This window comes from Aptenodytes patagonicus, chromosome 9, assembly GCF_965638725.1.
Source record: "Aptenodytes patagonicus chromosome 9, bAptPat1.pri.cur, whole genome shotgun sequence".
Lineage (NCBI taxonomy): Eukaryota > Metazoa > Chordata > Aves > Sphenisciformes > Spheniscidae > Aptenodytes > Aptenodytes patagonicus.
Genome location: NC_134957.1, coordinates 22,515,897 through 22,543,683, shown reverse-complemented (window position 1 = coordinate 22,543,683; position 27,787 = coordinate 22,515,897). Strand labels below are relative to the sequence as shown.

Here is a 27,787-nt window from a genome sequence, read left to right as displayed (position 1 = left end):
TACTTTAACCTCTTAAAATCTTTATTATTTTTTTTTTTTTAAATTAGCACATGCATAAAGTGTCAACAGTTTGGGATTTAGGTGACATTTTTTGAACAAATGTAGTTACAAGCGGTGCTTCGGATCGTTCCAGGTTTCCTCTCTACACTGTACAGAAGAAAGCTCGTGTTGCGACCGACATAATCCCTACCTTTCCATCATCGTGTCACGACAGGCAGAACCCACAACACTGGGAAGAAATAACACTTGTTCACACGTAGCAACTGGGTACGGTAGATAGATACAAGCAGCAACATCTACTCACCTATTGACTAAGTGCACATGGTTAAAAGACCCCATTAGACAGTGAACATCTCCTTCTTTTTTAATGTCAACTATATAATAATGGAAATCAAATTATGGCCTGTAGCGGGTGACCCTCCCATGGGAGAGACGCCCGTCTCCCATCAGCTGCTCCTATCAAACGGCAAGTCGAAGAAAATACAGGTAATACTTCTGCCGGTATTAAAAAATGAGCCTTTTGCAGGAGCATCGGGGCAGCCCCACCGATGCTGAGCACCCCAGGAAGCCAACCGCAAGGTGCCACCGGGCTGGCACCTCCCTGACCCCGCCGTGCCACCCCTGCAGAGCTGGAGCCAACCTCCGTAAAGACCGGCCCCAGCCCTGGCTCCAGGCTGTACGTATGAACGGCTGGCACCAAAAGGGGAGAAAACTGCTTTTAAAATGCTCGGCTCAAGCTGGCCGCTCACAGATGCTCTATTTTAGGAGGATCGGTTGCCCCAGTGCTCCGGGAGGTCTCCCTAGCTTGTAGCTGCCGAGTTTGGGTAGTGCAGAGGGGTTTTTGGGGTGTCTGAGGTGCTCCCTGCCCAGCCTGGGCTAGCCTTGATCCCCGGGCTGCCGGGTGCAGGGTACAGGAGATGATCCTCACCTGCCTTCAATGCCCCCCAAAATAATGCTCCTGCAGCGCCTGGCCTCACCCAGAGGTGCTTGTGCTCCTACTCACTCTGAAGGCGATGGAAACCTGGCAGCGAGAAGGCTCCTGTCCTGCCGCAGCAGCTGGCATTGCCCCAACGGCCCTGGGCTGGGGCAGGAGGAGGAGGAGGAGGAGGAGGAAGGCTCTCCAGCCTGAATGCTTGTCCCACAGTGGCAGCAATGCACATACCCTGGAGCAAACCCACCAGCACGGGCATGTCCCACAGCAAAGTGGTGACAGGGTTTGTCCCCTCCCTGCATGCCCCCACCGTGTCCTCTCAGGGACTGTCCCCGTGCTGAAGGTGCAACGTTTGCATGTGCACCCGGAGATGTGTGGTTCTCCTTGGGTCGGCCAAGATCGGAGTAAAAGCTGCTCCCAAAACTTCCCCTGTGCAGCTGCAGGGGTAACAGCCCGTGCACGAGGAAGGAGGAATCCCAGCGGATACCTCAGGGTCTGGGCAGGTCCAGGTTTCCACCCAGGTGAGGACAGACCGAGCATCAGAAATGCTTGGAAATGCTCTGCCCTTCCCCAACTCGGCGAGCCCACCCGCCCCGTGAAGCCCCGCGCTCCTCGGCAATACAATGGGGACCTCCAGAAAAGGCACTTGTGTCAGTAAGGAGCTGCCACGCTGCTGCGGCGCTGCTGCTCTCCCGACGGGAACACCGGACCCGAGCCCCGCGTGCGACACAGCACAGACGAAAGCGGAGGGGAGGAAAGCGCCAGCAACGCTTCAGCATCGACCCAAACTCACGCCGGGGATATCCTGTTCCAGATTCCCCCGGGCAAGTCAAGCGGCCCCAAAATGAAGGAAGTCTGTTCAGATGGGGAGCCATCCGCCCCGAAACGCTCCTAAAAATGCATTTTGGAGAAAAAGGTTTCTTTTTGGTGGGGATTTTCTTTCTTTTTCCTAATCTGCTGTGATCTGAGATGAAAGGCACCACAAAGAGAGGCCCCATTTGTGGAAAACTGGCCAGAACTAAAAGTAGACCTGAAACATCTCAGTATAAAAATAACTTTGGGGGTGGGGGTGGTGAGGGGGGGCGTCGATGCTCATAACAGTATGATTTTTGGAGACCTGGCAGGACTGTGCCAAAGATGCGCCTGCTGCCAGCGGGCAATCAACAACTCCTCAACGTGCATCACAGTAACATCATCAGGCTCGAAGTCCACTTTGTTTCCAATGCAAGATTTCTATGGTTGTTTTCTTCACGGCAAGACGTGACTTTCTATGGAGCAAGTGTTCCCAGCTGAGGCATCAGGCATAGACAACCACTGGTAACAGGTGAAAATCAATGGAATTTGAAACACTTGAGCTGGGGTGGGGCCTTCAGGGACAAAAGCACCTCCTACGGTGGCAGGAGACCCATCTCCTTGCTGCACTGTAGTCTGGTATGTTGCTTGCTCTGTTCTTAAAACACTGTGTTTCTTAGGAACTGATTTTTGAAAGTGGTTATGGTGACAACTGCTCCATTTTTTGGTGGCTGGCTGGGAAGCAACATTGGGTCTGACTTTTCCTCAGGGTCCGGGGGAAGGAGACGGAACAGATTTTCCTTCTGGAAATCACATGTAAGTTGTTTGTTTGCTTTTTAGTTTTGGGGGTGGTTGTTAATTTTTAGATTCCTCAACTGAGCTACCCCAAATCAAAGAATAACTTTTAAATTATTCACCTTAATGCACCAGCGTGGCTTACACGCTGCAGCCTGTGCACCATGAATGGTCTGGAGGAGCAGGTTGCTGGAGCTGCTGCCTTCTAACTATTGAAATACAGCAGCAACAGCTGTGCATCCAGGTTTTCTGCAGTTAGTTCACATCCTTCCCTCTCAGGTGTTTATTCTGCAGTACATTTTATCTCTACTGTATTTGAGGGTCGATGCCAAAATCAGAAAAGGGGCAACAGAGCTAAGGGAGAATACAAGCAGGCTGCCCTGGCTGATGGGCGATGCTTTGGGGCTGTAACCTGCTGGGACAGAGCCACAAGTAGCAGTGCTGCAAGCCTGAAGGAGGGGATGAGGCAGAACTACAAACATCTCAAGTTGGAAGGGACACCCTGTGGGCGCCTGCACCGTCCCCTGGCCCAACACAGGGTTACGGACAGTACTCCTCTCTGGTGTTTGCCTACTTGCTTCTCAAAGCCCTCCCGTGGCAGAGCCTCTGCGACCCGTTTCAGAGTTTCTCCATCCTTACCTTGAGAAAGCTTTCCCAGAGATCCGATTCAACTCCTCTCTGCCCCAACTCAATCCCATGCCTTGCACTTTAGTCCAACGCACGCATGGAGAACGGGTTTATTCTCCCCGCTGCCCTTCGTGGCTTTGCACAGGGTTTTACCTACCCGAGGTTTTTTCTGTATAGAGTGGTGGGAGCACAACCAACCTAAAATGCCAGGTTATTTTCTTTCTATTTTGTTTCTTCCTCTCTGCACTCTTAATACTTTCTACGCACCCAAGTGCTAGAACTACCGTTGGGCTGAAAGCCCCCCAGGGCCAACCCAGTCCCCTGGCATTGCCACCGTAGGAGAGGTGTGCAGGGAAAGGCTCATTTCACACACGCTCGGGCTCACAAGCCCCCAAACACAACGACCGACGGCAGATTTAAGCCTGTTCCTGCTAAGACCAAAAGACTACAGAGGGACCTCTGGCTGCTGCTGTGGAAGGTGGCACCTGTGGGAAGATAGGACGAGAGGAAACGGCCTCAAGTTGCACCAGGGGAGGTTTAGATTGGATATTGGGAAAAATTTCTTCACCGAAAGGCTTGTCAAGGATTGGAACAGGCTGCCCAGGGAAGTGGTGGAGTCACCATCCCTGGAAGTATTTAAAAGACGTGTAGATGCAGCACTTAGGGACATGGTTTAGTGGGCATGGTGGTGTTGGGTTGATGGTTGGACTCGATGATCTTAGAGGTCTTTTCCAACCTTAATGATTCTATGAAGATATCTACTAGGAGAGATTGCCCATGGGAGCGTGAAGCATCAGTGATCTACCATTTTGTAGTGCTATGGAGATGTCTGTGGCCTCAGGACCCTGTACCAAAGTAAGACAGACATTAATATTGATAATGTCACATCAAGATTGCCTTCAGGGGACACCGTGGCCGAGCACGTCCCACCCAGGTCTTGCCTGGGGATTTCCCGCAGCAAGAGCCCATCCCTGGCTGCAGGCTCTGCCTCAGCCTAGTGACAACTCCAGGATGATGTCCTCCTTTGGGAACATCCTAGTGTCCTCCTCCCACCCTGCCTGTGGGCATGGTACTGAAGGCTTTGGGGCAAACCCCTCACTGAAGCTTTTGACTGTGGTTTTTTTCCTTCCCTCCCCCAGCAAAATGCAGGCACAACTCTCATCTGGAGAAAGCGGAGCTTGAGAGAGCGATCCTAGAAAACCTGGCATTTGTTAAAGGAAGATCAGATTCACAAAAAACCCCAAACCCTTCGACCCTCAGGAAGATTGAAACGCTTCAAAGTCTAGGCTTGGGTATAAGTGCTTGAAGGCGGACACTTTCTATGAGCTTAGAGGCCGTCACATGAATTGCATGGGCAGCTCTAAGTGTCGGCAGGTAGCTGCAACGGTGCACCTGGGCATGTTTCCTATTGCATGCATTGGTCATCCCAGAGGAGCACAGCTGCGTGGGGACTGGGAAAGGCCTGCCCTGAGGGCATGGCGACCCATTCCGAGACAAAACCAGTGTGTCTTGGCACTCCCGTACTTTGTTCAGGCACTTTTGCGTGGGGATAGCGGAGGGGCAGGAGAGCCCCACCGCTGCCATCAGCGGGGGGGGGGGATGCGGTCGTGGTGCTGGTCATGGGGGTCACCTAAGGGAGGGACAACAGTCCTCAAGGTGCTGCTGCCCAGTTGAGGGCAAATTCATGGGTGAGTGAGCATTTGAGGCTTCTAAAGTGCAGTGCAGGTTATATGGTCTTTGCTGTAAACTGTAAACTCCTCAGGACTGAGTCCTTGCCCTTACTTTTATTTTTTTTATCTGTAAAGTGACATGCCAGCCAAGAAAACCTTACCCCTAAATAACAACTACTACTACAGGAAAACAGGAGTCATGGTGAAAGCAACAGCCTGTGCTCCCCTTGCCAGCATCCCAGGATGAGGAGCGCTTCCCATGGTCCACCCACGAGGAAACAGCATGGTGCTCCTGCTGGCCATGCAACTCTGGAAAGCACCCTCCAAAATACCACCTCCAGTGCTACAACCTGCCTCTCTCCAAGCAAAACTTCCATTTATCGTTAAGCTGAGGTGTTAGTTCAGGCTCTGTTCCCAGGGGAGTCTGCAAAGCTGCTGTTCAGGCTGTTGGGTGTCTTGAAAGGGAGATAGAGATGGAAAAATTGCTGGGAGGAAATTTGAGGGGTCTTACATGAAGGGAGCTCTCTGGAGAAGCCGTGTTCAGCCTTACATTTGTCACCAGAATAAAACCTTCCCAGGATAAAATAGCTGCAAAAGCGGGAGCTCTCATAGAATGTGATGCTCGCTCCTCCCTAGGTCTCTGCCCAGGGTGGAAAGTTAGAAGCTACCCAATCCCTTCTTCCTTCAGGACACTAATCCTCTAAGAGCCACCAGCATCAACAGCCAGCTCCAACGTTCACTCAAAATCAAGGAGACGCTGAAGGCGCAATGCCAGGACGCGAACGCTGCTAGACTTCCACCAACCTTCATGAAACTTGAGCAAGACCAGACTTCACACCTGATGTAGGCTTCACCTACCATGGGCACGGTGGTCCCCATAATGCTCCTTTTCAGATAAATCAGAAATGTCTAAGAGGTTCCTAATGGACCTCAAGGACTATAGCGTTCTGTTAATATCTCTAAGCAGAACCAAACTGGCTTATTTACTCTTCCGCTGACTCCGGCCCAATTTATTTGTATGCACACAGAATATACTTCCCCCTGTTGGCAGTCGTATTTATTATTTTTAATCTAGGCCCATAAATTGGCAAGTAGGAGAAAGCAGATAAAATGGAAAGAGGAACTCTCGGGAGATCGGTTGGGCTCATTAAATGTTTGGCACTCTGTGATTATCTGTTGGCAATGAAATGCCACTGCTATATTTTAACATGGAACATGATACCTTAATGTACAGGAGAATCTCCCCAGCCCACTTCTGGTACGCTTGCGAGAGGAGAAATTCGATCGTCTGTGACCTGGATTGTATTTTTAATGGCTGCCAAGCTAGATAAAATATTTAAATATTCACTTTTATATCGGCCCACATGGGAATTTGAGCATTTTAGGTTGTGTAACGCAGCATGGCCTACTTTTGGAAGAGTATATGGAAATAGGCACATATATACAAAATATTGAGTACGCAGCATATGGGTCAGACAGCCAGTGTTAATTAGGATGGCACAATCAATTCCAGCAGAGCTAGCCCAGCCAAGGGGTTGGCGTCACTCCTGTTGGATTTCATAGGTCACCTGGGCAAAACATAGATGAATGCACCTAAAAAAAAGATGGTCATCCTCAAACGTGGCTGAGTTCCTCAAGCAAAGGCACCGAGGATGTTGGCCTGCCAGCAGAGCTGGCCTTGCAGGAATGGCTGCATCATGAGATTGGGGCTCTCGGTGCCAGCGTGTGCTTGCCTGCCTCGTGGCGCTGCCACTCTTGGGGCTTCCCAAGAGTGTTGGGAAGAGCAAGGTACGCCACGATCAGACCAGAAATGGGTGTCTACAGCCCACACTGACTATACAGGTTACTTCACCAGCTACACAAGAAACCTGAGCAACAAGCTCAGATGTAGACATCTCACTGGGGAGAGGCTACCTGGGGATCAGCCCCGTCCCTGGTATCAAGACAGCTTCAGTGGAGCTGAGGCAGTTCAGATCCCTGGAAGAGCTGGATCATGATGTCTTCAAGCAACGGGCAATGCCAGGAGGTTATGGTCCTGCTGACTTGCTTTGGAGTTGAGCATGTGAAATGGGCTTGTGATATCAGGGGCTGGGAATTTCCTTAAGCAGAATACAAACGGTGAGGATGTGCTGGGATGTCCGAAGAGGAGAGGATGGTGTAAGAATGTAAAAGCACGAGCACACGAGGGTGAGCCTTGCTCTCTGCGCCCCTGAGGCTCCCAGCTGTGCATCCGCTCTGCAGATGGGACCTGTGCACAGGGCAGGCAAGGCTTGAATTACATGATTGTCGAGCGCTTTGCCATGCAACGGCATTGACCCTGATAGTAGCACGGGTTGACTGACTGCTGCCAATCCCAAGCATAGCAAAGTTGCTGTGAGGCGACAGGGAAGTGGGAGGCTACAGGGACAATCCTGACCCACTGCATGCCAATGGAGTCCTACCAGAATCATCAGTTTTGTGTGACACACATAATGCAACTAGTGCATGAAAAGAAGGGACCCAGTCTTTTAGGGGCACTCGGCTCCTCTCCAGTGCCCACCAGGATCAGCTCAGCTTCCCAGAATTGGGGCAGTCACAGACCCGAGGGACGAGCCAGCTCCGCATGTCCCAGAGCCCCTTCACGTGCTGGTGGGACTCCCCGGCTCTGCCTGAGCCCCACCTGGGTCCCTGCAGCTGATGCTGCAGCCCTTTGACCACCGTAACAGGTAACGGCAGCTCTGACAGCCCTCTGCTATTCTCTCTCTCACAAAGGATTGTTACTCTTTCTAAATTATCCACATAAACCAAATTTCTCTTCACATACAAACAGTATCACGATTGCATCTATATTAATAACACTCCACAATAAATACTACCAGGTGACTCTTAAATGTTACTCTGAATTTTTACAAGGCTTTCTGCTGAGCTTGCTCCAGGTCCAAACCCCAGCTGCCTTGCCTAGGAAAGCCCATCGCGGGGGCTCTCTGCCTGGGCAGAGATGCCAGGCTTTGGCCGAAAGCTTTTGCAGCCAGTTCTCTGCATCTCAAGAGGGTCAACGTCAGAAGTGAAAGCTCCTGCTGAACATCGAGCATCAGGAATTTCCTGGTCACCTGCAGGACACCATGTCTCCCTGCCTCCTTTGGTCAATCCTGTTTCCTTGGGTTTTGCAGATGAGCTATTCCGTGCGTCCTATTGCTCTGCTGCTTCTTGCCTGCCCTGCCTGCTCTGCCCTGCCTGCCCACAGCAGGAGCTCGGTAAAACAGGAGGCGCGGAGCCTCCCGGGAGGCTGATGTGGGAACTGGGATTGATCCGTACAGCTAATCCCATACTGCTGGGTCTTCCTCACGCTGGGAGAGGCTGCCCCTTGACAGGTGGAGCGGGACGAGCACCCGAGCAGCTTAAAAGGCATCAGCGCTGCCGAGATGGGGAATTCTGGGGTTAAATCCGAGGATTTTATTTGCGGTTCCCGCTCCAGCAATCAGTCCTGCTGAAGTCAGAGGGAGCTTTCCCTAAGGAAAGGGGGGGCCAAACCCAGGGACGTGGCCCATGGCAGGGCACCCCCCACAAACCCTTCCCCAACCACCCTTGCCCTCTCCCACGTCCACGCTGCTGCTCCATTCGAGCCCCCCACTCAGCACCACAGCTTGCAGCCCAGATGCGGGGATGCGGGAGGTGTCACATCCAAGGGACAAGAGATCATTTTGTGTCAGTCAAGAGAAGGGAGGGCTCCTGGGGATATTTCTCAGCAGCTGGGCAGGGGGTTCATCGCATCTCGCCATGAAGGGTTTCATACCAGGAGGATAATGAACCGATACCTGGGGCATCGTTCAACATTAGCATTTCTCAGGGTGAACTTAAGCATCAGCCTCTGAATCTTTTGGGTCCCAGCCATACCCTCCCACCTCCTTTACAGGCCTGGTCACTCCTAGATAGTCAAAATACTACTTTTGTAGCCATCACATACGTGGCTACTGGGAGAACCGGGGAGGTGGGCTCAGAGCCCAGCTTCTCTCCAGAAGAGATGCAACGTGGGGACTCAGTTTTCCCCTGTTCAGGGACTCGTGGTATATGGGAACACAAGAGAGGATCTCAGGACACCGTGTCGGGCAAATCCATGGCTGGTCCTGGCCCATTTTCTGCTGGTGGGGAACCTCTCCCAGCTCTCTGCAGGCTCTTACTCCTGACTGTGATATTTGCAGTATTCCCCACCCCTTCACTCTGCCTTCCCGTGCCTCCTCCCTTCGTAGCTGCGTGAAAAGCCTTCGATGAATCACGCTCTATTTTGATGAGCAAACTGGCATTTTCAGCGCCGTGGCAGGGGCCCAGCTCTCCAGGCTCCCCCGTAAGTGCCCGCCTGTGGGGTAAGGGACGGGGCAGGATCAGGCCGGGGGGATTAGTGCCTGGGTCCGAGTTAATCTCAATTGTACGGGCGCAGTTTGTGGGGCAGCAAAGTGCAAGTTGAGAGTTTACCTAAAAGCAGCATTTTGTCTAATTAATTTTTTTTTCAAATAACACTGAAGTGGTGTAGCGCTAAGGCCAAGGAGAGTTGGGCTTAGGGAAGGTCCCTGGACACCTCTGCTCCCTTGCCGGCAGCCCCTTTCCCCCCCGAGGACAGCACACATTGCACCTTTCAAAGCCCAGACAAGCGCTGTGTCTCCCTGCCAGCTGCACAAGCCTTGCCTTCACGCTTTTCTCCCAGAAAACTGGTCCTAAGGATGGGAACGGGCTCAGGTCACCAACGCCTTGGTCTTCTCCAAGGAGCGAGAGCGCGATGGTGACCATCCCTACGCAACTACCGCAAAACGCAGTACGTCGCTCCATGGGGAAGGAGGCTCCTGCCCACACGCAGCCTTTGGAGCTGCCCGATCCTACAAATGCAGGCAGCAGAGCATCCCCAAACCCAGCGCACGGTCATCCCTGCGCACCCGTGGTGACATCAGCTGTGCAATCAGGCTTCTTCTCCAGGAGCTTCTGGTTAACGCGTTTAACATCTAGCTGAAAAAGCACTACTGCCTCTGGGTTTCCCTTCTCTAGCAAAGCAGACTCAGGGCCAGCCTCTGGTCTTGCTCCAGGTGTAAATCTGGAGTAATCCCATTAACCTGCCTTCAGAGCATTTTTGAAGTCATTAAATGTGAAGGTGCTGCTAATTTCTGGCCTCACTGCCTCCGAGGCGTATCCTACCAGTGCTGCTGCTGCTGCCCAAAGGGTTTTCAACATGGTGTAAAAGCAAAGCTCCTGAATGAGCGGGGCCACCCGTGCTTGTTGGCATCGACGTTGGGGAAGGCGCCTATACACACCTGGTACAGAGCCGGGGAGCTCCGTGCCAGCCCAGCCCTGGGGGCCATCAGTCTGACCACTCGTTATCGTCCAGCTCGGAGTCGTCGTCGGACTCGCTGTACTCCACCGCGATCCGGCGGGATAGGATCGTCGCCACGTCATTGCCCACGGGCTCTTTTTTGGCCTCCTGTTCCCATTGCTCCTGGACTTTCCGGAGTTGGATTCCTGCAGTAGGGAAGGGGGGAAGGCTTTAGGGGCAACGTGCCCAGCACCCATGGGTGCACCCGATGTGCGGCATCCCCCCAGTTAAAAGTATTGGCTGAAATGAGATGGCTGCAGCCCCCTTGCAGGAGGATGCACACGATTATAAAGCTATATGAGAGAATAATGTGATGCATGCACTTATAAAGCTTTATAATAGAATAAAGCTCCTCCTCTGTTTCCACTCGACCTGAAGAGGTTGAACCTTCTTGAAAATTAAATCTGTCATCGACCTGAAGATTTGCAGGACGGGAAAATGGGAGAAGCCTTGGAGCACATCATCCGCTACAGCCTGGAAGGAGGCCACGTGCACGAGAGCTGACGGTCATCCCTGGGGGGCTCCGTCCCACCTCCGGTGATGGTTTTCCCCCACCTCCCTCCAACCCCCTGCATTGCATTTCTTTCCCTCCCCAGGTCCCACCTGGGTGCCACCATCTTCACGCATCACCTGGCCACCCAGGGCTCATCTTGCACTCAACGAAGCCAACGCCACCCAACTCTACGCCAAGAGGTATTTTGCCACTGCGGTGGCAGCACTGGGGACCCGTCCCCCACCTTCCCGCTGCTGCCACCCCCGCTGCTCACCCCTGCGGATGGCTGCCAGCAGGTCGCTCCGGGCGTCGCTCATGGGCATCAGCGGGATCTGCGGCTTCCGGGGCTCCACAGCAGGGGCCGGTGGCGATGCCGAGTGTGCCGGCGAGGCGGCGACGGCGGGGGGCCCCGGTGGTGGCGGTGGGGGTGCCACCGGGGGTCCCATGGGGCCAGCCTGCGGCGGGGAAGCAGAGTAGGGGCCGGGGGGTGCAGGGGGTGGCGAGGGCGTGTAGGAGGGGGGGGCAGCTGAGCCGGGGGCCAGCGCGGGGGGAGCCGAGATGGGGCTGTCGAAGGCGGTCTGCGCGGAGGGGATGACGGGCGGCGGGGGCGGCGGGGCGGGCGGCACAAAGTACTCTGCCATCGGCACCGGCTGGGGGCTGCAACGGGAGGGCAAAGCCGTGTCAGCGGCACAAGGAACGACAGCACCCACCACCCATCCCAGACACCGACCGGCTGAGCTGTGGCTTGGTTTGCTCTGGACCCTGCGTAAGCTCTGTCCCCACGGAGGTGGGGGGGGGCTCTGCTGGCGGGATGAGCTATGGGCCACGCAGTGGTGGAAAGGCAGTCAACATCCCAGGGGAAAACGGTCCCCTCCATCCACCTCGTCCCCTTATTTGGGATGAGGTTACCCCAAAAGTGCTCCTGACTGATTTGGCCTCAGGTCTCACCAGCAGTTTCGGACCACGGCAGCTGCAGAGGAGGGCTCTCCCCACTACCACAGCACCGCTGTCAGCCCAGAAATGGGGTGGGAAGCCCCCCGGCCCAGGCAAGCCCCCCGCCAAGCCCCCCTCCCCCTGGACATCCCTTCACCGGGAGAGAAGAGGCAGGCTGAAGCCCTACCCGTAATCCTTGACTAAGTGAGGTCTCGGCCCGTTGAGGATAGCCTCGGGGGGCTGCGGCACGTGGGGCTGCTGGAGGCGGTTGAGGCTGTTCTGCCGGCTGCCCGCCGCTGGCGCCGGGCGGTAGACGTGCTCCTGGGGGGTGGTGGCGGCCAGCACCCCCTCCTTGTGCTCTGCTGGGGCCAGGTGGGAGGCTGGGGCCAGCAGCTGCGCGGGGTGGTTGGGGCTCGCCGGGTACGAGTGGTCGGCTGCGTCCGACGCGTAAGATCTACGGCACAGGAAAACCCTACGGTCGTACTCCTGGGAGGGGGGTCGGCTGGGCGGGGGGGTCGTGGGGGACGTGGGTTTGGGGGTATTTTGGGGTTGAGACAACACAACAAAAAATGGCCGCAAAAATACAGATATACAAGAAAGCAGAGAGATAGCGGAGGGGAGGTGGACACCAACAAAGCTGAGCCAGTCTCTTCCCTTAGCTGCTAAATGGAAAGCGCTTCGACTTTATCCCAACACCAAGGCTGCTCCTGAGGTCCAGGATGCAACCCCGGGGGCACCAGCTGTCCGTGAAGCTACCACGGGTTTACGGCTTATCACCCCGACCCTGCTGTGGGCAGCGTGTCCCCCCAAAGACGGAGAAGAAGAGAAAAGCAAAGGAGAACTGGTGAGCTAAACGCGTAGTAGGTAAAACCTGCCTATTATCTGGGGACAGTGATCCTTCCGATGACGCCATGTGATAGGGGGATGGTGAGAACCTGTTATCGGGTCGGAACTCTTTATCATACGCCATCATGTTCCACTCCAGGCGCCGGTTGCGGGCTTTCCTCACTTTCTTCACCTCCCGGGTGGAGTCCTCCACCAGCCGCTGCTCCTGGGGGCACACACAAGCTGCAGCTCCATCTCCAGCCCGGCTCCTCTGGACTGTGAGCGGTACCCAGGGAGCATCGAGATGCACCCGCCACAGCAGGGGGGGAGCACACGGGATGCACCAGGAAGGCGACCATCCCCCAGATCCTGGGCAGCCCCAGCTCCAGCCCCCCCGGTGTCCCCCGCCTGCCCGTTACCTTCTGCCTGCGCTTCTCCTTTCTCTTATCTTCTGTCGCCTGCAACATTTTCTCCTTCCATAAGTTGAAGAAGTAGGAGGGGTCGGTGTAGAACTTGAGGCCGTCCTTTTTGTCGTCCCTGGGGGGTTGAGGAGGAAGGAGAGGGGGTTATCAGCCACAGGAGAAGACCCCCCTTCCCCTGAGCAGGGGGGTTTGGTACGATCACGGTCATAAGCTGTTACCCCACCATGAACATGTCCAACACAGTGGTCACTACTTGCGGTACCACTGTGTGGGGTCACTCGTCCCAAGCGCCCTATGCAGTAGGGATGGTGGCACAGCAACCGGAGAAAACAGCCTCTCAGCCCTCGCCAAGCAGCAAACGGGGTGCACCCCCCGATGCCTCTCCTGGAAAGGGCCCCCCAGGACCCCTTCGGTCCCCCCAAGGAGCGATGCACCAGCCGCCCTACCTGTAGGGCGTGAGGATGTTGAGCGGCGGGGGCTTGTCGCAGCGCTGGTACATCTCCATCACCGGGTTGGGGATGGAGTTGCGAGACACGACCTGCTGGTTCTGCACCGTGGAGCTCTTGAAGGCTTTCCGCATGTTGATGTCCTGCAGCGAAACTGGGAACACGGGAAGGAGAGGGGATGCAGGCGTGGCCTCAGCCCCCCAAACCAGGCACGGTGGGTGGTCCGACCCCGAGCACGCATGTCCCACCCGCTGGCGCCCGGCCATCACCCCGAAATAGCCCCAGCCCCTCACCTTCCTCCACGGTGGAGTCCAGCTGCGTCACCTTGATGACCAGCAGGTCCACCCTCTCCTGCAGCGAGTTCATCCGCATGTAGAAACTGTTGGCTTCGTTGAACAGCTCGCCGAAGATGTCCTCCGCGTGCCTGCCTGGCAGGGGGCAACAGGCGCCTGTCACGGGCAGCGGTGGCAGGCAGGCAGCCCTCTCCCAGCCCTGGACCCCTGGACCGCATACCTCCCCGCTGGCTCCATGGGGCTCTCTCCCCAGCCTTGTTTTTTTTTGGGAGCTGAGCTTCATCCTCTCCCAGACCTGGCAAAGCGCTGGACGGAGGGAGGGGAGCACAAGCCACCTGCCCTTCTCCGCGCACGGGCATCCTTTCCAGCAAGAGCGGTACCCGCGGGAGGCACCAAACCATGGCGGTGCTCATCCTAAAAAGCCTTTGGATCTACCAGGGCAGATGCAGCCAAAAAACTGCCATCACCCCCGGCCATGCAGCATCACCCGCAGAAACCCAGCCCTGAAGGTGGAAAACGGAGAACAGGGCAGCGGGGAGAGCGCTACAGTGGGGAGAAGCCGCAAATTTTTTCACTTTAGCAGTTATTTTCCTGCAGCGCTCAGCGCATCGCTACGATAGCTCTTTATTAGGGCTATTATTATCACAGGTCTGAGCAGGGCGCCTGGCAGGGCATTGCTGACACCTGCAGGCTACAGCACCCAGCCCGTCCCAGCACCCAGCCCAGCCTAGCACCCAGCCCAGCGCCCCAGCTCCTCGGGGTTTCCTCCAAAACCACGTATCAAACGGCTCCCGAGACCAAGGCGCTTTTGATATCTGCTTGGCCTGTCTCCCGACTCAGCCGTTTGTATTTGATTTCCTTTTCCCCTGGACGAGGTAGCCATGGCCTGAGCACCCATGGGTGCTGTTCATGCGAGCCGCCGCGCTTCCAGCAGCTCCCTAAATACAGGGTTTATTTTTCTGGGAGTATTTTAGAGAAGAATCTAGTTCTGGAGGGGGGGAAAGAGGGGGAGCCCTGAAGAGCCTGCGCTTCTCTCTCTATTTTAAGTCGATATTCAGCAGTGAAATAGGTTGCCCCTATTAAACCTTCACACTGGCGTGTGCAATGCTCTCGTCCTCCCCTTTTCTGCTGAAATCAGTCCCAGGTCAGGAGGACAGCCAAGGATTTAGACCTTTTATACAGACCTCTCTTTCACATAAAGCTCTAAGATTAAAAAGAATAGGTTGGGGTTTTTTAATCTTCGCCTGACCTTCCTATTTCTGGCCAAGTCGAGAAGCAAGGGGCTCGCGAAGGCTTTCCGCCCCCCGCCGCACAGACCAGCTATGGGAAGAAAACGGGTCTTAAAAATGTCACCAAGTCCCCACTTTGGGCTTGGCCCTGAGCACCCTCCTTTTTTTTATTAGCTGGATAATTCCCACTGAATTAGGGGTGGCTGCAGCCCGCACGGCTCTCGCACAGCCCCCGTTTCTCTGCGATTGGAACCAGAGCAAGCGACCGTGGCGTCCCACCAGCATCCCACCGGCATCCCACCGGCATCCCACTGTCCCCTCCCCGTCCCATGCCGGGGTCGCTGAGCCTGACTTACTGAGGCTGCCCAGCTGCTTGATGATGGCAGCCAGCGTGCTGTTGGTGACACACTCCAGCTCACTCGTCACCCCCTCGGGAAGAGCCCCCCGGCACAGGTGCCGGGGCTCGATATTCCTCTTCACCAGCGGCATGCTGCCGGCGAGCCCTCAGGCCTCTCCTGGGCAAAGGAGAAAGAAAGAATAAAAAGAAAATACGCAGCTTTTGCTATTTGCCTGTTTTTTTCCCCCATTCCCTCTGCTCTCTGCACAGGGGACTCATCCTTTCCACACTGGGATAGGGAGGCTGTGGCCCACGTGGCAGCCGCAGGGCTTTTCCAAGCAGGGGATGCTCCGTGGGTGCAAACCTCCAGATGCTGGTGAGCACACGGGCATGGCACCAGGACAGAGGTGAGGACCACCTCGCCGGGCCCTGTCCTCACCCTTGTGCTCCGCTGACAAGCCACCGCGCCCGGGGAGCCTTTCCCACTTACCTGCCTGGAGCTGCGCTCAAACCAGGAGCAAACCCCCACGTGCCGCAGCCCTTCAGCCGGCCCCGAAAAGCCTCACCCCACCCAAACAGCGGCCAGAAGCGAGCAAGCGCTTGTAATGCCATTATTTCCAGCTCAGTGCAAAGCTCTCCGGGGTTTTATTTGTGCACGCGCTACACCGAGGCAAGCTGCCGCGACCAGCTCGCCCCTGCTCTCCGCAGCATCCCTGCGTGGCCCCTGCTCCGCCGCCATCCCCCCCTGAACCAGGGGGCTCAGGGAGGGGATGTAGGGAGATGCCCGTACCCAACCGCCTCATCTCCAGCGAGAGCCCCCGTGGGAGCTGGCGAGGAAGGACGAAGGACGGGCACAGTGGGGTAGGAGGGGGGGGGCGCTGGGGGCAGGTTACCCCGTTGGCGTGAAGGGCAAGTGGTGGAAAACAGGCTGAGAAAGGAGAAAAAAAGAAAAAACGGAGCATTTATTAACCACGGTGGTGTCTCCTGGGGCGCTGCAGCCTGGGACCGGAACACGGACAGGCACAAAGCAGGCGGTGACCCCGCAGGCTTGCACAAGGGCGTCTTACGTGACACGAGTGCATCGGGCCTCAGCTACACTCCCAGTGCAAAGGCAAACAGATGGCTTTAGCATTGAAATCACCGCGAACTGGATCCCGGGCTGATAAGGACCGGACAGCACGAACAGCCTTCCCAGATGCCGAATACAGTGAGCTGAGGCCCCCCCGTTTCACACCCTGGGCACCCCTCATCCACCCCATCTTTCACAAAACCCCTCTCTGCTTTGGCAGCGAAGGCAAACCAGCTTCCGAGCAGAGCCATTAATAGCTGGGAGCGGAGCAGCTGGGTACCGACAACGGAGCCAGCAATTCTGACCACGAACGGAGCCAGAAATCTGCAGAGTTCACATTTTTTGGCCCCGGCAGCGTTAGACAGAACAGTTTCCTATTGATAGCACCCGGCCAGTGCTCCCGTCCCCCCGCCAGCACCGCCAGCTCCTCCGGAGTTTTCAAATGCAAATGCAAGCTCCCTCCATGAAAGAGTCCAAAAATTGTTTCTAAATCATTAATATCGAGCTTCCCAAAGGGCTGATTGTGCTCCCAGATCTGTACGTACCGGGGGTGAATGGCTGGGCTCTGCTCTGCCCCGGGGCAATCGGGGTGCCGTGGGAAGGACCCCAGCCCTGAACCCTCCTTAGGGTCGCGCGAAGCTTCGGGCTCAGAGCAAACCGCGTGTCATCCGGCGCTTCCCAAAGTCACTGCACGTGGATGGCGGGGCTGGTACCGTCCCTGGCTCCCAAAACAACCAAGAGGCTTCTGCCAGCTGGTTATTTTTCGGCTGAGAAAACTGTGACGGAGTTTGCAGGGGAGGCTCTGGGTACCTGCTGATGGATGTCTTGCTCTGGCTACGTACAACCCCCCTTTCTGGGCACCCCCTGAACCCCCTCCCGGGCTGCGTAAAGAGATGAGCGACGCTGGCAGCTTCACCCCAAGCTCGCTTTGAGCCGGTTTTATGTGTCACCCCAAAATACGGACTCAGAGGCTGAGCCCTGGCACGTCCCCGCGGGGGATTTCCCCCCGAGTGGCGGCAGCAGGGACGGGAGGGCACGGGGCAGAGCGGTTAACGAGCTGCTTTGGCCCAGCAATTAGAAACAGGGAACAAAGAGCCATTCTCAGCATCCGCCTGGGACACGGCCACCGGCACCCGGGGCTTTTTGTCCCTGCGCAGGGGGCCCGGGAGGAATCAGGGCCACCTGCACCTCCATCACCCGTGGGGACCCCAGAGGGGAATGAAGAAAAAAAGGATTCGAGGTCTGAAACTCTTCCCATCAGGGACAGACTTGAAGAGGGGCAGAAGGTGGGTATGTGGTCTGATAACAGCATTTGAGACCATGCCATGGGAGCGCGTCCCTGGAGAAGAAAGACCCCTTTAATCTCCCCCCCCAAAAAAGGCCTAACAAGACTCAGAGCTTGCAGCAGAAGAAACCAAGGAGGAGTTAGGCACACATTTTTAGGCTAGGGTAGCCCCGACAGGCAACTTTGGCCGAGCCACAGGAGAAGCTGCTTTTTAACCTCCCCAGTCAATGGCTGCTAACGGGAACACAGGGATTAGAAACCCCTGCCAACCCCTCCCGCGACAAGTGCCATCTCAACCTGCTGTAACAGCATCCCTCGTGCACCGGCGGCACCAAACCTCCGACTTCTGGGTTGAAAACCCAACTTCTGACCTAAAACCCGCGATCTCAAGGCCTGTCCCGACTCAGGGGACCAAAAGGCTTTGGGTGGGGATGGGCTACACGCGACACCAACTTAATTTCTGTCCTCGCAGGTGCATCTTGCTCACACCTACCAAGAGGCTGCACACAAATCCTGAGCACTGGCGGCTTGGCCCGAGCCCCAGCGAAGGGATGCTCAGTTATGCCCAGGGCTGCTCCTGCTCGTGCTGATATTTCGGGTCATTTCCAAGCCTTTGGGAGGGTGATTTTGGTGTCAGGTCCTCAGACCTTCAGGAAAGGGCTCCCAGGAGCAGGGATCCGCTGGGCGCAGAGGTGACTCCCTGGTGCAAGGGGGAGAAGCCCGAACGTGGACAGAGTTAGGCCAAGAGCAATTCATGATTTCTTCCATACATGTGGCCATACCGGACCCCACCTCAGTGCTCAGCACTGTGGGCCACCACCAACGCACAGCGTGCACCAAGCTCGGCAGCGACCGCTGTGGCACCCCCAGTACAGCCCAGCTGGGCATTGCTATGCAACCAGTAAAGCCACATCTGGGCAGCTGCAGGGCCAAATTGCCATCTTCCCATGGGCACTACTAGCCCTTGATGGCCCTGAGCAGCCTCACCTGGGACCCACACCCCCACCCATGGGCCCAGGAGGTTATTTAAGCTCAGCTGGGGATACTAGTCTTGCCCTGAACGATGCTGCTGGTCTCCAGCCCTATTCCTGGCTGTGCCCTGCTGGACCTCACCCCTGCAAGCAGCTCCTGCCCCAGGTGGGTCCCTTGGGTGAGTACTGGCACCCGGGGCGAGTCCTGGGTTTGGCACGATCTTCAGGGCAGGCATTGGACCTGTGTCACAGCCTTGTCTTTGTCCCCGTCCCCTTTGGCTCCTGGTCACTTGATTGTGGGTGTGTGTGGGGCTGCCAGCAGTCCCTGCTGCGCCCCAGCGAGGGTAGAGGTGGCGAGGCCAGGGCAGTGCCTTGCTCGCAGCGCTCGCTTAATGTGTGCTGCGGTGATGTTGTCCTCGTGCTGCAAGAGCACAGCCAGGGCGGGAGCAGCTGGGGGGTTACATCGGTGCTGCCGGAGGAAGACTTGATCCAGGGCAGGTGGGATGTCCGGCCTCAGTGTTTGTGCTCGCGTTGGACATCGGGAAGGGTTTTCCACCTTGCTGGGCTGCTCCAGGTTTGCTGGAAGGTGTCCGACCCTGGCCAGGCAGCCCTGCGCTGGGCTCTGCTGTGAAATGCCTGCTCTGGCGCAGAGGGTGCGAAAAGGAGTTCCTGAAGTCCTCCCTTGGGATACAGGTGTTCATCCTCGCTGGTGATGGATGCTTGTAGGTGGGGATGAGCTCTTCCCCTCCCGCCCTGCTCCTGCCCTCCTCTCCGGCTCAGGAAACATGCCAGCCCTTGAGCGTTCAGGTCTTTCTTTCCTCTCTAGCTGAGAGTGTGTTAGATGCAGCCGATGGCTCTGAGGCCGCGGGGAGATCCCAGCCATGGCCGGCAGTGCTGCCCTGCCTGGCTCAGCACGGCCCCTCCGATCCCGCCCTTCAGCTGCTTTGAGATAACAGTGCAAGCCCCGGTGATGCTTTGTCTTCAAAGCCCCACTCAGGTTTAGGTGGTTACGTGGGCTTTTCCAACCAGCCTCAGCAAGGTTTGCTTCTCTTATTGATTTCTCATGCGATGGTCCCAGTTTCTTTAGGCGCTGGCCGCTCCATGGGTGCAGGTACTCAAAGGCACAACCTCAACCAGCCAAACCTTCTTGCCATGACTTGACCCTTCCCATTTCTCTGCGTATCTACGGGGTGTGTTTGTAGGGTGAGCATCTTTTCTGCTGGGTCCAGGAACATCAGCTGGATTCTGGTATCGCTTATATGGACTAAAATTCACAAGGCTTTGCTGTCTCCTGAGTGGAAGTGAGGAGCCCTCGCTGGGATAATGCCAGCGTCAGGCTGCAGGAGGAGGAAAACGGGAGCCACAAACTCAGCAGGGATTTCCTGGAGGTGGAAGGCAGGAGGAGTGGGACCGGCTGGGGGCTTCCCGAGAGCCGCTGCCACGGCACAGGCACACTGCGGGGGCTCTCCCATCACTTGTCCTCTCTCCCCGACTGCTGAAGGAGTCGATAAGTCTTTATCTTCCTGTACTGGGAAATACCACAGGTGAAAGGCAGTGGTGACAGCCTCAGCTGTCAGGCCAAGGAGAGACTGTTGCTGATGATGGTAACTGGAAAGCGCCCACTTTCCCACGGTGGATAGCTGCTTCCCAGGGTAGCACATTGCAATTTCCATAATTCATCTGTCAAACCTCCTCAGCATCTCGCCGGGGCAGCGGCACTGACCTCCCCGAGCTGCCTGTGCTCTGGGAGGTGCATCGGGCTGCTCGGCCCAGTTTCCCGCTGTCACTCTGTCTAGCGGGTGGCAGCTCACAGCAGCCAGTGCATGGGACTGCGGGCCGGCTCACAGCCTCCTCCAGCCTGCAATGAGCCTCGGTGTTCCCCAAATCCACCCTGACGTCTGCTGTATCCTACCCAAGCTGGGCATCAGCTTGCAGAGGCGCAGCCTCCCACCTGCTTTCCAAACCAAGCAAAGGAGCTTGGAAGGGAACAGCGTCCAGCTCACCACTGCCCGAGCAAAGATCAGCTGGTGATCCCATGCCTAGGCATGGGAGGTGATGAGACCAGAAATGAGCTTTATCTTCTGCCCTAAGAAGCTGATTTCTCCCAAGGAACAATCAGCAAATTGACCACAGCATCCCAAACCCCAAAGCTGCTGGTGCTGCTGAAGAGCAGCCCCTGCTTTCCCAGACCATGCAGGAGAAGAGCGCAGGAGGGCTGGAGAATAAGCGCTGCCCCAGACCATGACCGCCAGCCCCCCCGTCCCTGCAGACCAGCCTGGCGCTGCGATTTGCAGATGTTGGCTCACAGGTGACCCCTACAGCTGGCTCCTTCCAGATGTCATCCTTCATCTCAGCAGCCATCGCATCTGGCAGCTTAAGTCCTTGGGGTCCATCAGGGGCAGAAAAGCAGCTCTTCTTTTGTAAGAGGGTCCAAAAAATGGAGCTTTGTGTCCAGCCATTGCTGCTTATATTCTTTGCAATAGCTTTTCATGTACATAACTGTCTCCTCACCTCCGCTGCACCCCCAAACCCACTCGCCTTCTCCCACTGGGCAGGGGTTTGAGCTGTGACTTGCAAAGCCAAGCTGGATTCCTGTGGCGGGGTCCAAAGTGGCCTGAAGGATCATGCATGGTCTGGATGGCCCTGCAAGGAGGGACAGGTGGGGTGACAACATGTTTTTCAGGTGCTGGCTAATCCCCAAGACAGACATTTGGTTTGGTAAGTGCCTGATACTTGCAGTCTCAGCCCCAGTGCCCTGCTTCATATTGCATGAGAGAGGGAGGGAAGTCCCCCTGCTGTCACCCTCCTTCACTGGGCCAAGGTGGTACAGGAGGCAATTTTGGGGTTTGCTTTCCATGGCTGGGTGCTCCCTGCGGGAGAAACCTGGATTGGGAACGGAGCCATGGGAGAGATGAGCAGAGCTGGGCTGGGAAGGATGTCCATGTTGCACACCGCTGGCTTGCAAAAACAAATCAGCCATCAAGGTATCTTCAATACCTTGCGTGACGGCACTGATGCACGGCACCCAGCTGGCTGGATGGCATGCGAAGCAGCAGCTGAGCTTGTACAAGGTGGCCGAGGGAAACCTAATTCACCATGTCTCAGATGGCCAAGACAAACCCTGAGCTTGCATTTAGGGAGAACATGTGTGCAGTGAGCACAGCCACGCCAAACCCCTAAAGACTGGGAGTTTGGGTCAGCCTCCGCAGCTAAGCTCAGTTCTGGGCCAAGCTTTGGGGGCAGTTCGTTTGCTCGGCCCGTGCAATCAAAGCTCTTACCCGAACTGGGCTCCCCAGGGCGCTGCTGAGCCCCGAGGACCAGACGCTGCCAGGAACCGGAGGCTTTTACAAGGAAGCAAAAGCTTTGGTCGGATGCCAGGAGCCAGAGTAGTGCAAAAAAACAAAGTGGTATATTGAAAAATCTATTATCCTTGAACAAAAGACAAGAAACTTTACAAATGAATATCAAAAGAGCAAGAATCTCGCAATGCCTGTTCAGGATGGCAACCCGTGGTTTGGTGCGGGCACCCTGGGAACGGCGAGGTGGGGAAGGGCTGCAGGGGCAGGAGGGGGAAGGAGGCACAAGGCAGTCCTGAAATACTGAAAGGAGCAAAAAAAAGAAAGCCGACTCTGGAGTCGGGAAAAGGACAAGAGGTGGAGGTGACACTCAGCTGGGCTCGTAGGTGCCTGAAGGAACATGTCCTATGGTGTTTGGCAGGACAGATTGTGTGCAGGAGGGGGCTGGGAAGGATCCCCGGGGTGTGCAGTGTTTCTGAGCAGGCAGAAATAAATGGTAGCTGCAAAAGCAGCAGGCTTTCGAGCTGTTGATTTGTGGAGCTCTGCCACAGGGTGTGCTAGAAATCGGTGCAGAAGGGTTCAAGGAGCAACAGGACAAATCTGCAGAGGACAGACAGGGCCACCAGCAGCTACCTAATGGCCGAGGGGCAACCTCTGGCTCAGGTGGCCCTAAACTCCTGCTTCTAAACCTCAGATGTTTGGCTGATGTGGGCCACGAACAGCCTCAGGAGGGAGAGCAGAGCCTATAGCCTATAGGGGCTGAAGCTTTGGTGTCTCAGAAAAAAATCAACCAGCAAAAACTGTGCAAGCAGCTCTTTGCAATGCAGAGAAACCTGCTTGCTAGAGCTGGACCAGATCTGCTGAGGTACTTCACACAAAATGGAGCGTGATCCACAAGTGTGAGGACACGTTGCTCTAATTTATGAAATGCATCTGCAACCACTTTTTAATTTGTTGCTAGCCCAAATGACTATGAACGCTACCGGTATGACAAATGTCATTGCTTTGTGTGAAACTGATAATCACTCCAGAGCCTTTGTCCAAAGGTTAATTAAAGATATTAAAACCGGCTGGATCTCAAGCATTCCCCTTGCTTAAAATAAACCAGGGGCCGATCTTCAGTGAGACTGAATTCTCACGATTGCACTGAGGCTGATGGGCATGGGAGAAGCAATGCTACTGCCTGCCCCTTCCTTGAGACCTCTGCATCCAGAAGGAGTCTGGCTTTACAAATGCCTGCTGATGGTCTGGGGCCACGGAAAGCATCCCAGCCCCATCCCAAGAGAGAAGTGTTAGCACATCTCACGGCAAAGCGTTGGGTGGCAAAACGCCTTGGGGACTGAAAAGCCCCAGGACGTGGGGTGCTATTTCTGGTCCCCCATCTGCAGGCTGTCGGCTCGGGGGAGGCTGGAAGCTGGAGCTGTGGACCTTGCTGCTCCCGCAGCACATGTGAAATGAGTTGAGAGGTCTTAGCCCTGATCCTGGGTGGCACAGAGGACTATTTGCTGTCGGCCAAGAACAGATTGGGGCTGAGCTGCAACTGCAGGGAAAGGGTCAGACCCTCCAGCCAAAGGGAGGAGGGAGCTGGACGTCTGGCTGGCCCTGGAGCAGAGCTGCATCGCTCCCTGGGTTGGGGCCGAATCGGTGACCTGTGCCCCACCAGGAAGGCACATCGCCCGCCCCGGCTGGGAGCGCTGCCCGCGCCTCTCCTCCGGTCCATCTGCAGCTCTCCTCCTCTGCTAACTCAGCCAAAGGCAGCTCTACCACAGCTAACAACTGCCAGGAGGCTTCAGCGAACGAACACTTCACAGTGAAGTGCAACATAACGTTAAATCACAGCTAAAAATATTCCTGAAGAGTTTTATTAGTAAATGCCACAGTATCCTCCCCCCCCCCCCCCTTCCTACTGCAAAATGCTTCAGCTCTAGGAACAGCACTTGACTAAATTGCCTCTAAATCACAAACGCCTCTGAAAGCTGGGCTCCGCAACACCAACCTTCACCAAAAAGCCTGCTTAGGAGGACGCCATAAATGCAACTGCCTCGCTACCTCGGGGTTAGTATAAAAAGCTCGTCCTGCTGTGTGTCTGGTTTAAAACAAACAGGCTCCTTAATGCTTTTATCCAAATGATGTTTCTTTACAGGTATGCAACTGGCAAACACTGTAAATTGGCAAGTGGGTTTTCAGGCAGCTGTTTTCCTTGGGTTTTAGTTGATGTGGGTTTTGGGTTCTGTCGTTTGATTTGTCAGAAATGGGGAACCCTCAGCGCCCCCCCCGGCGCTGGTCACGGAGCTGAGGGTCGCTTCATCGGGTCCTTCCCGTCCCACAGAAGCTGCTGCCAGCCCCCGGACAGACCCGGTACCACCATCACCTTTTGGCTTCTTCTCTGCTTCGGATACAAACTAAATCCATGCAAACGCAACACCCTGATACTGTAATGCTGAAGGGAGAAAAGGGTGAAAACAAGGTGCCGATGAAACTACACGTGATCCTCCTCCGTCATCCTTTGGCTGCTCCCTGCGTGGCTCCTGTGCGAGGACCGCCTGGGAGCAGCGATGCCAGCCTTGATCTTCAGAGGAGGAGTCAGGGGATGGGGTGGTGGGAACAGCAGCACAGATCCCGGCTCTGTTTTGGCTGGAAAAGATCCCCGCTGGCCCAGGAATCATGTGTTGTTTTTAATGACTCTTTATCACCAAAGGAAAATCTTCAATGACATTTTTTTCCCTTTTGTGCTCAGCTCATTAACAGAAGGATCTCTCTCGCTTGCTGGTGGTTTGTGTGAGCAGGACGTTGCTGAACAAACCAGCCTTATTCTCCCCAACATAGAAGGCGCTTTGATAAACCCAAGAAACCCTTGGCGAGCAGCAAGGGTCTTTCTGGAAACCCGGCGCTCGATGCCTTTGGGCACAGCTGCAGGACCGGCATCTCAAGCCACAGAGCACTCCCAGCCAGCTCAAATGCCTTTCCCTGCCGGGGCTGTGCCGTGTTCCCCGGGTGGTCCCTTCCCAGGCTGACAGTGCTGCTTCGCCCGCTGGTGCTGTACGTGCCGCCCTGCAAAAATCCCGGTGGGACCCGGGGGAGTGGGGGCAGCTCCTGCCTGGGAGCTGGTTGCATCCTCTCCGCTCCTCTGAGCTGCGGCTCTCGCCCGTGGGGTGCAGCTCAGGGGGTGGCTTTTTGGATGAGCAGCTTCGCAAAAAGCATTCTTGCTTTTTTTTTTAATTTTTTTTTTTATTTTAACACTTTTGGCTTGAGGGCTGTTGTTCGTAACTTGTCAAGATCTTGGCATCCGCAGCTGATTTGTCATCCACCATAAAATGGAGGATGAGCATCTTTGGTTCAGAACTGGGCCAAGGGAGATGACAGCTGAAAGCAAAATATGCTTCTCTCGAGTTTTCTCTGTGGGCTTCAGCTCCTCGGGAAAGGAGCGGACATTTGGGGTCTAAGTTGCATCACAGGCATTATGTGTAAGAGCCCTTAGCATGCTCTGCATCTGCGACAGAAAAGCACGGTGCACATTAACCTTCTAGCTGCCAGAAGAAGTTTTGCTGGACCGATGCTGCCTTCAACCTCCCCTAATCACTGAGCTGTTCAACCTGTCATAGGGGATGCTACTGAGACACAGAGATGCCACCAAAATACCTTTTCTTTAAAATGAAACTAGCAACCTCTCTAAAATCCAGGCAAGGAGATGCAGCAAGTGACGGGTGCACCTTGGCACGCTGAAGTTTTGAGGATGAATTATTTATTCTGCCATTGCCGATCTGCCCATACATCCAGGTCCTACGTTCCCCTCCTCTGGCTCGTGTCCGGCAATGTATCCGGCAGCTGGCTGCTGTATGCCAGGCAGCCGCAGACAAAGCAGCCACAAACTACACTAAAAAGCATCTTAATCCATAGGTATTTTATAGCGCTGACACCACCACGAGGCAGCAAGAACTCTGGTTTTAAGCGATAAAATTAAAGCTCCCTGCAAGTAGCTGAATCACTGAGCATGGAGGCCCAGGCTCTGCACCCTTGGGGGGGGTGTGTGTGCCTGCCTGCAGCCTGCCTGCGGGGGTGCCCCGGCCTGGGGGGCCACTGGGGGGGCTCCAAACCCCAGGGAGGACCCCGGGCTGTGAGGGGGGGGCCATGCGTGGCAGGTGCCACCGGGCTTCTGCCCTGCTCGGCCCTGTCCCCTCTGCTTCCCCAGCCTCACACCAGGCTGCAGCACCCCAGCCCCTCACATTCCCCAGCCCGGGGGTGATGAGCCCTGCCCTACGCTGGCTATAGGTGCCTCTCCCTGCACAGGCGACCGCGGGCCCAGCTTATCCTCCACAATGATGTAAAAATGAGAAGCAGTGGTGGATCCTCCCTCCCCAAAATGCAAGGATGTAAAGTGATGCCCCCCCCCCCTCCCCAATACAAGGGTGCAAAGCAACCAGGTACCCCCCTCTCCACGCAGGAATGCAAAGTGACAGCACGCACTCCCCCCGCCATGCAAGGGTGCAAAGAGGCCTGACCACCCCCCCCCCCTTCCCTCGCAAGGTTGTAAAGCTGCTACGTTTCCCCCGTACACGATGCAAAGCAACACCCCCCGGCCTCCCCCCCCAATGCAAGGATGCAAAGAGGCCCAGGCCACCGTGATGCAAATGTGCTAAGTGGTTTGGCAATCCCCCCCCCCCGCCGACGAAAAGGTGCAAAGCAGCCTGACTCCCTCCCCTCCATGCAAAGGTGTAAAACGGTGGAGGATCCCAACCCGGGGATAACTCGGGGGGGGGGGGGGCGCGATGAATAGGTGCAAACTGACGAGGGACCCCCCACGCAAGGATGCAAAGCAGCTCAGATAACCCCCTCCCAAAGCAAGGATGCGAAGCGATACGCGCCCCCCCCCTCCCCTCCACCATGCACGAATGCAAAGCTATGGGGGACACCCCTGCAACCCAGGGATGCAAAGCGGCCCGGGCCCCCCATGCAAGGATGCAAAGCGGTGGAGACACCCCCCCCCCAGCCATGCAAGGATGCAAAGCGGTGGAGACACCCCCCCCCCAGCCATGCAAGGATGCAAAGTGGCCCGGACAACCCCCCCCCCGCAAGGATGCAGAGCGGTGGGGGATCCCCTCCATGCAAGCATGCCCCCCCGCCCCCAAAGGATGCAAAGCCATGGGGGACCCCAGTAAAAAGGCTGCAAAACGCCTCCCCGATGCCCCGCGATGGTGTCCCCCCCCATGCAAGCTCACACATGGGGGGGGGGAGACACCCCCCCCCCCCTTCCCCGTGCCGCGTCATTCCCGCATCCCTCCCCCGCTCACCTCCGCCGGCTTTGGAGGGGGGGGTGCTGGTGAGGGGGGAGGGTGGCGGGGGGGTGGTGGTGGGGGGTGTCTGTCTCTCCGCGGCGGCCCCGCGGAGCTGTGCAGGGCTGCGGCGGCCGCCGCCGCCGCCGTCCCCCCGCTGCGCGCCTCTCCGCGCCTCCCCGCAGTGGGCGCACGGCGCATGTGTCCCCCTCCGCCACCGCCTCCGCCCCGCTCCGCCCCGCTCCGCACGATCGGCCCCGGTGCGCGGGGCCGTGCCGGCCCCGCGCACCGGGGCCGATCGTGCGGACCCCAGCTCCCTCCGTTACCGAGCTCTCTCCTTGGTCGTGCCCCGGAGCCGGCGCTGGACCGTGCCGAGATGCCGTTTGGTGCGACCGCTTGGAAGGGCTCCGTCTCATCGTTTGGGGGGGGGGGGGGGGGTGTGTCTGTGGCAGCGGGGCTGGAGGTCTGATGCTGCTACCTCCAAAAGAGCCCCCCCCCCCCCCCCCCCCCCCTTTCCATAGCCCGGGGGTGCTATGATCTCCGACCGGGTCCAAGTTTTTTAAGCTGGAGCTAACAGAACCCAAACCTGGGTATCCAGAAACGACCCCGCCTCAGGGCTCTGCTTTTCTCAAGCCGCTCCAAACCCCTTGCCTGGGCTCTGTCCACGCTCCAGCCCCGGTGACCGGCAGGGATTTTTTCCAGGCTGGCCGAGGAGGGACACAAATTTTTAACTCGCTCAGGGGCTGGGACTGCGGGAAAATCGGACGG

At 56.4% G+C, this 27,787-nt stretch overlaps 1 protein-coding gene across 2 annotated transcripts; it reads right to left on the bottom strand.

Moving 5' to 3' along the window:
* On the bottom strand, positions 1-27,073 carry LOC143164620 (actin-binding protein WASF3-like). 2 transcript variants are annotated; one of them, XM_076347444.1, is made up of 9 exons: positions 27,038-27,073; positions 15,148-15,306; positions 13,563-13,697; positions 13,270-13,423; positions 12,821-12,938; positions 12,452-12,627; positions 11,764-12,030; positions 10,918-11,300; positions 1-10,296 (listed from the first exon to the last, which is right to left on the bottom strand). In XM_076347444.1, the coding sequence occupies exons 2-9, from the start codon at positions 15,278-15,280 to the stop codon at positions 10,139-10,141; spliced, it is 1,524 nt and encodes a 507-aa protein (XP_076203559.1). In that variant the 5' UTR covers positions 15,281-15,306; positions 27,038-27,073; the 3' UTR covers positions 1-10,138. The 2 variants fall into 2 exon arrangements, with proteins under 2 accessions (XP_076203559.1, XP_076203560.1); XM_076347445.1 differs by lacking the exon at positions 27,038-27,073 and adding an exon at positions 18,596-18,613.
* Between the last annotated feature and the right edge of the window lie 714 nt (positions 27,074-27,787).

Coding starts and splice junctions, on each gene's coding strand:
- LOC143164620 (XM_076347444.1), bottom strand. CDS start 15,280: ATGCCGCTGGTGAAGAGGAATATCGAGCCCCGGCACCTGTGCCGGGGG. Junction 13,424..13,562: donor GGACTCCACCGTGGAGGAAG/GTGAGGGGCTGG, acceptor CCGTGTTCCCAG/TTTCGCTGCAGGACATCAAC. Junction 11,301..11,763: donor CACTTAGTCAAGGATTACGG/GTAGGGCTTCAG, acceptor CTCCCGTTGCAG/CCCCCAGCCGGTGCCGATGG.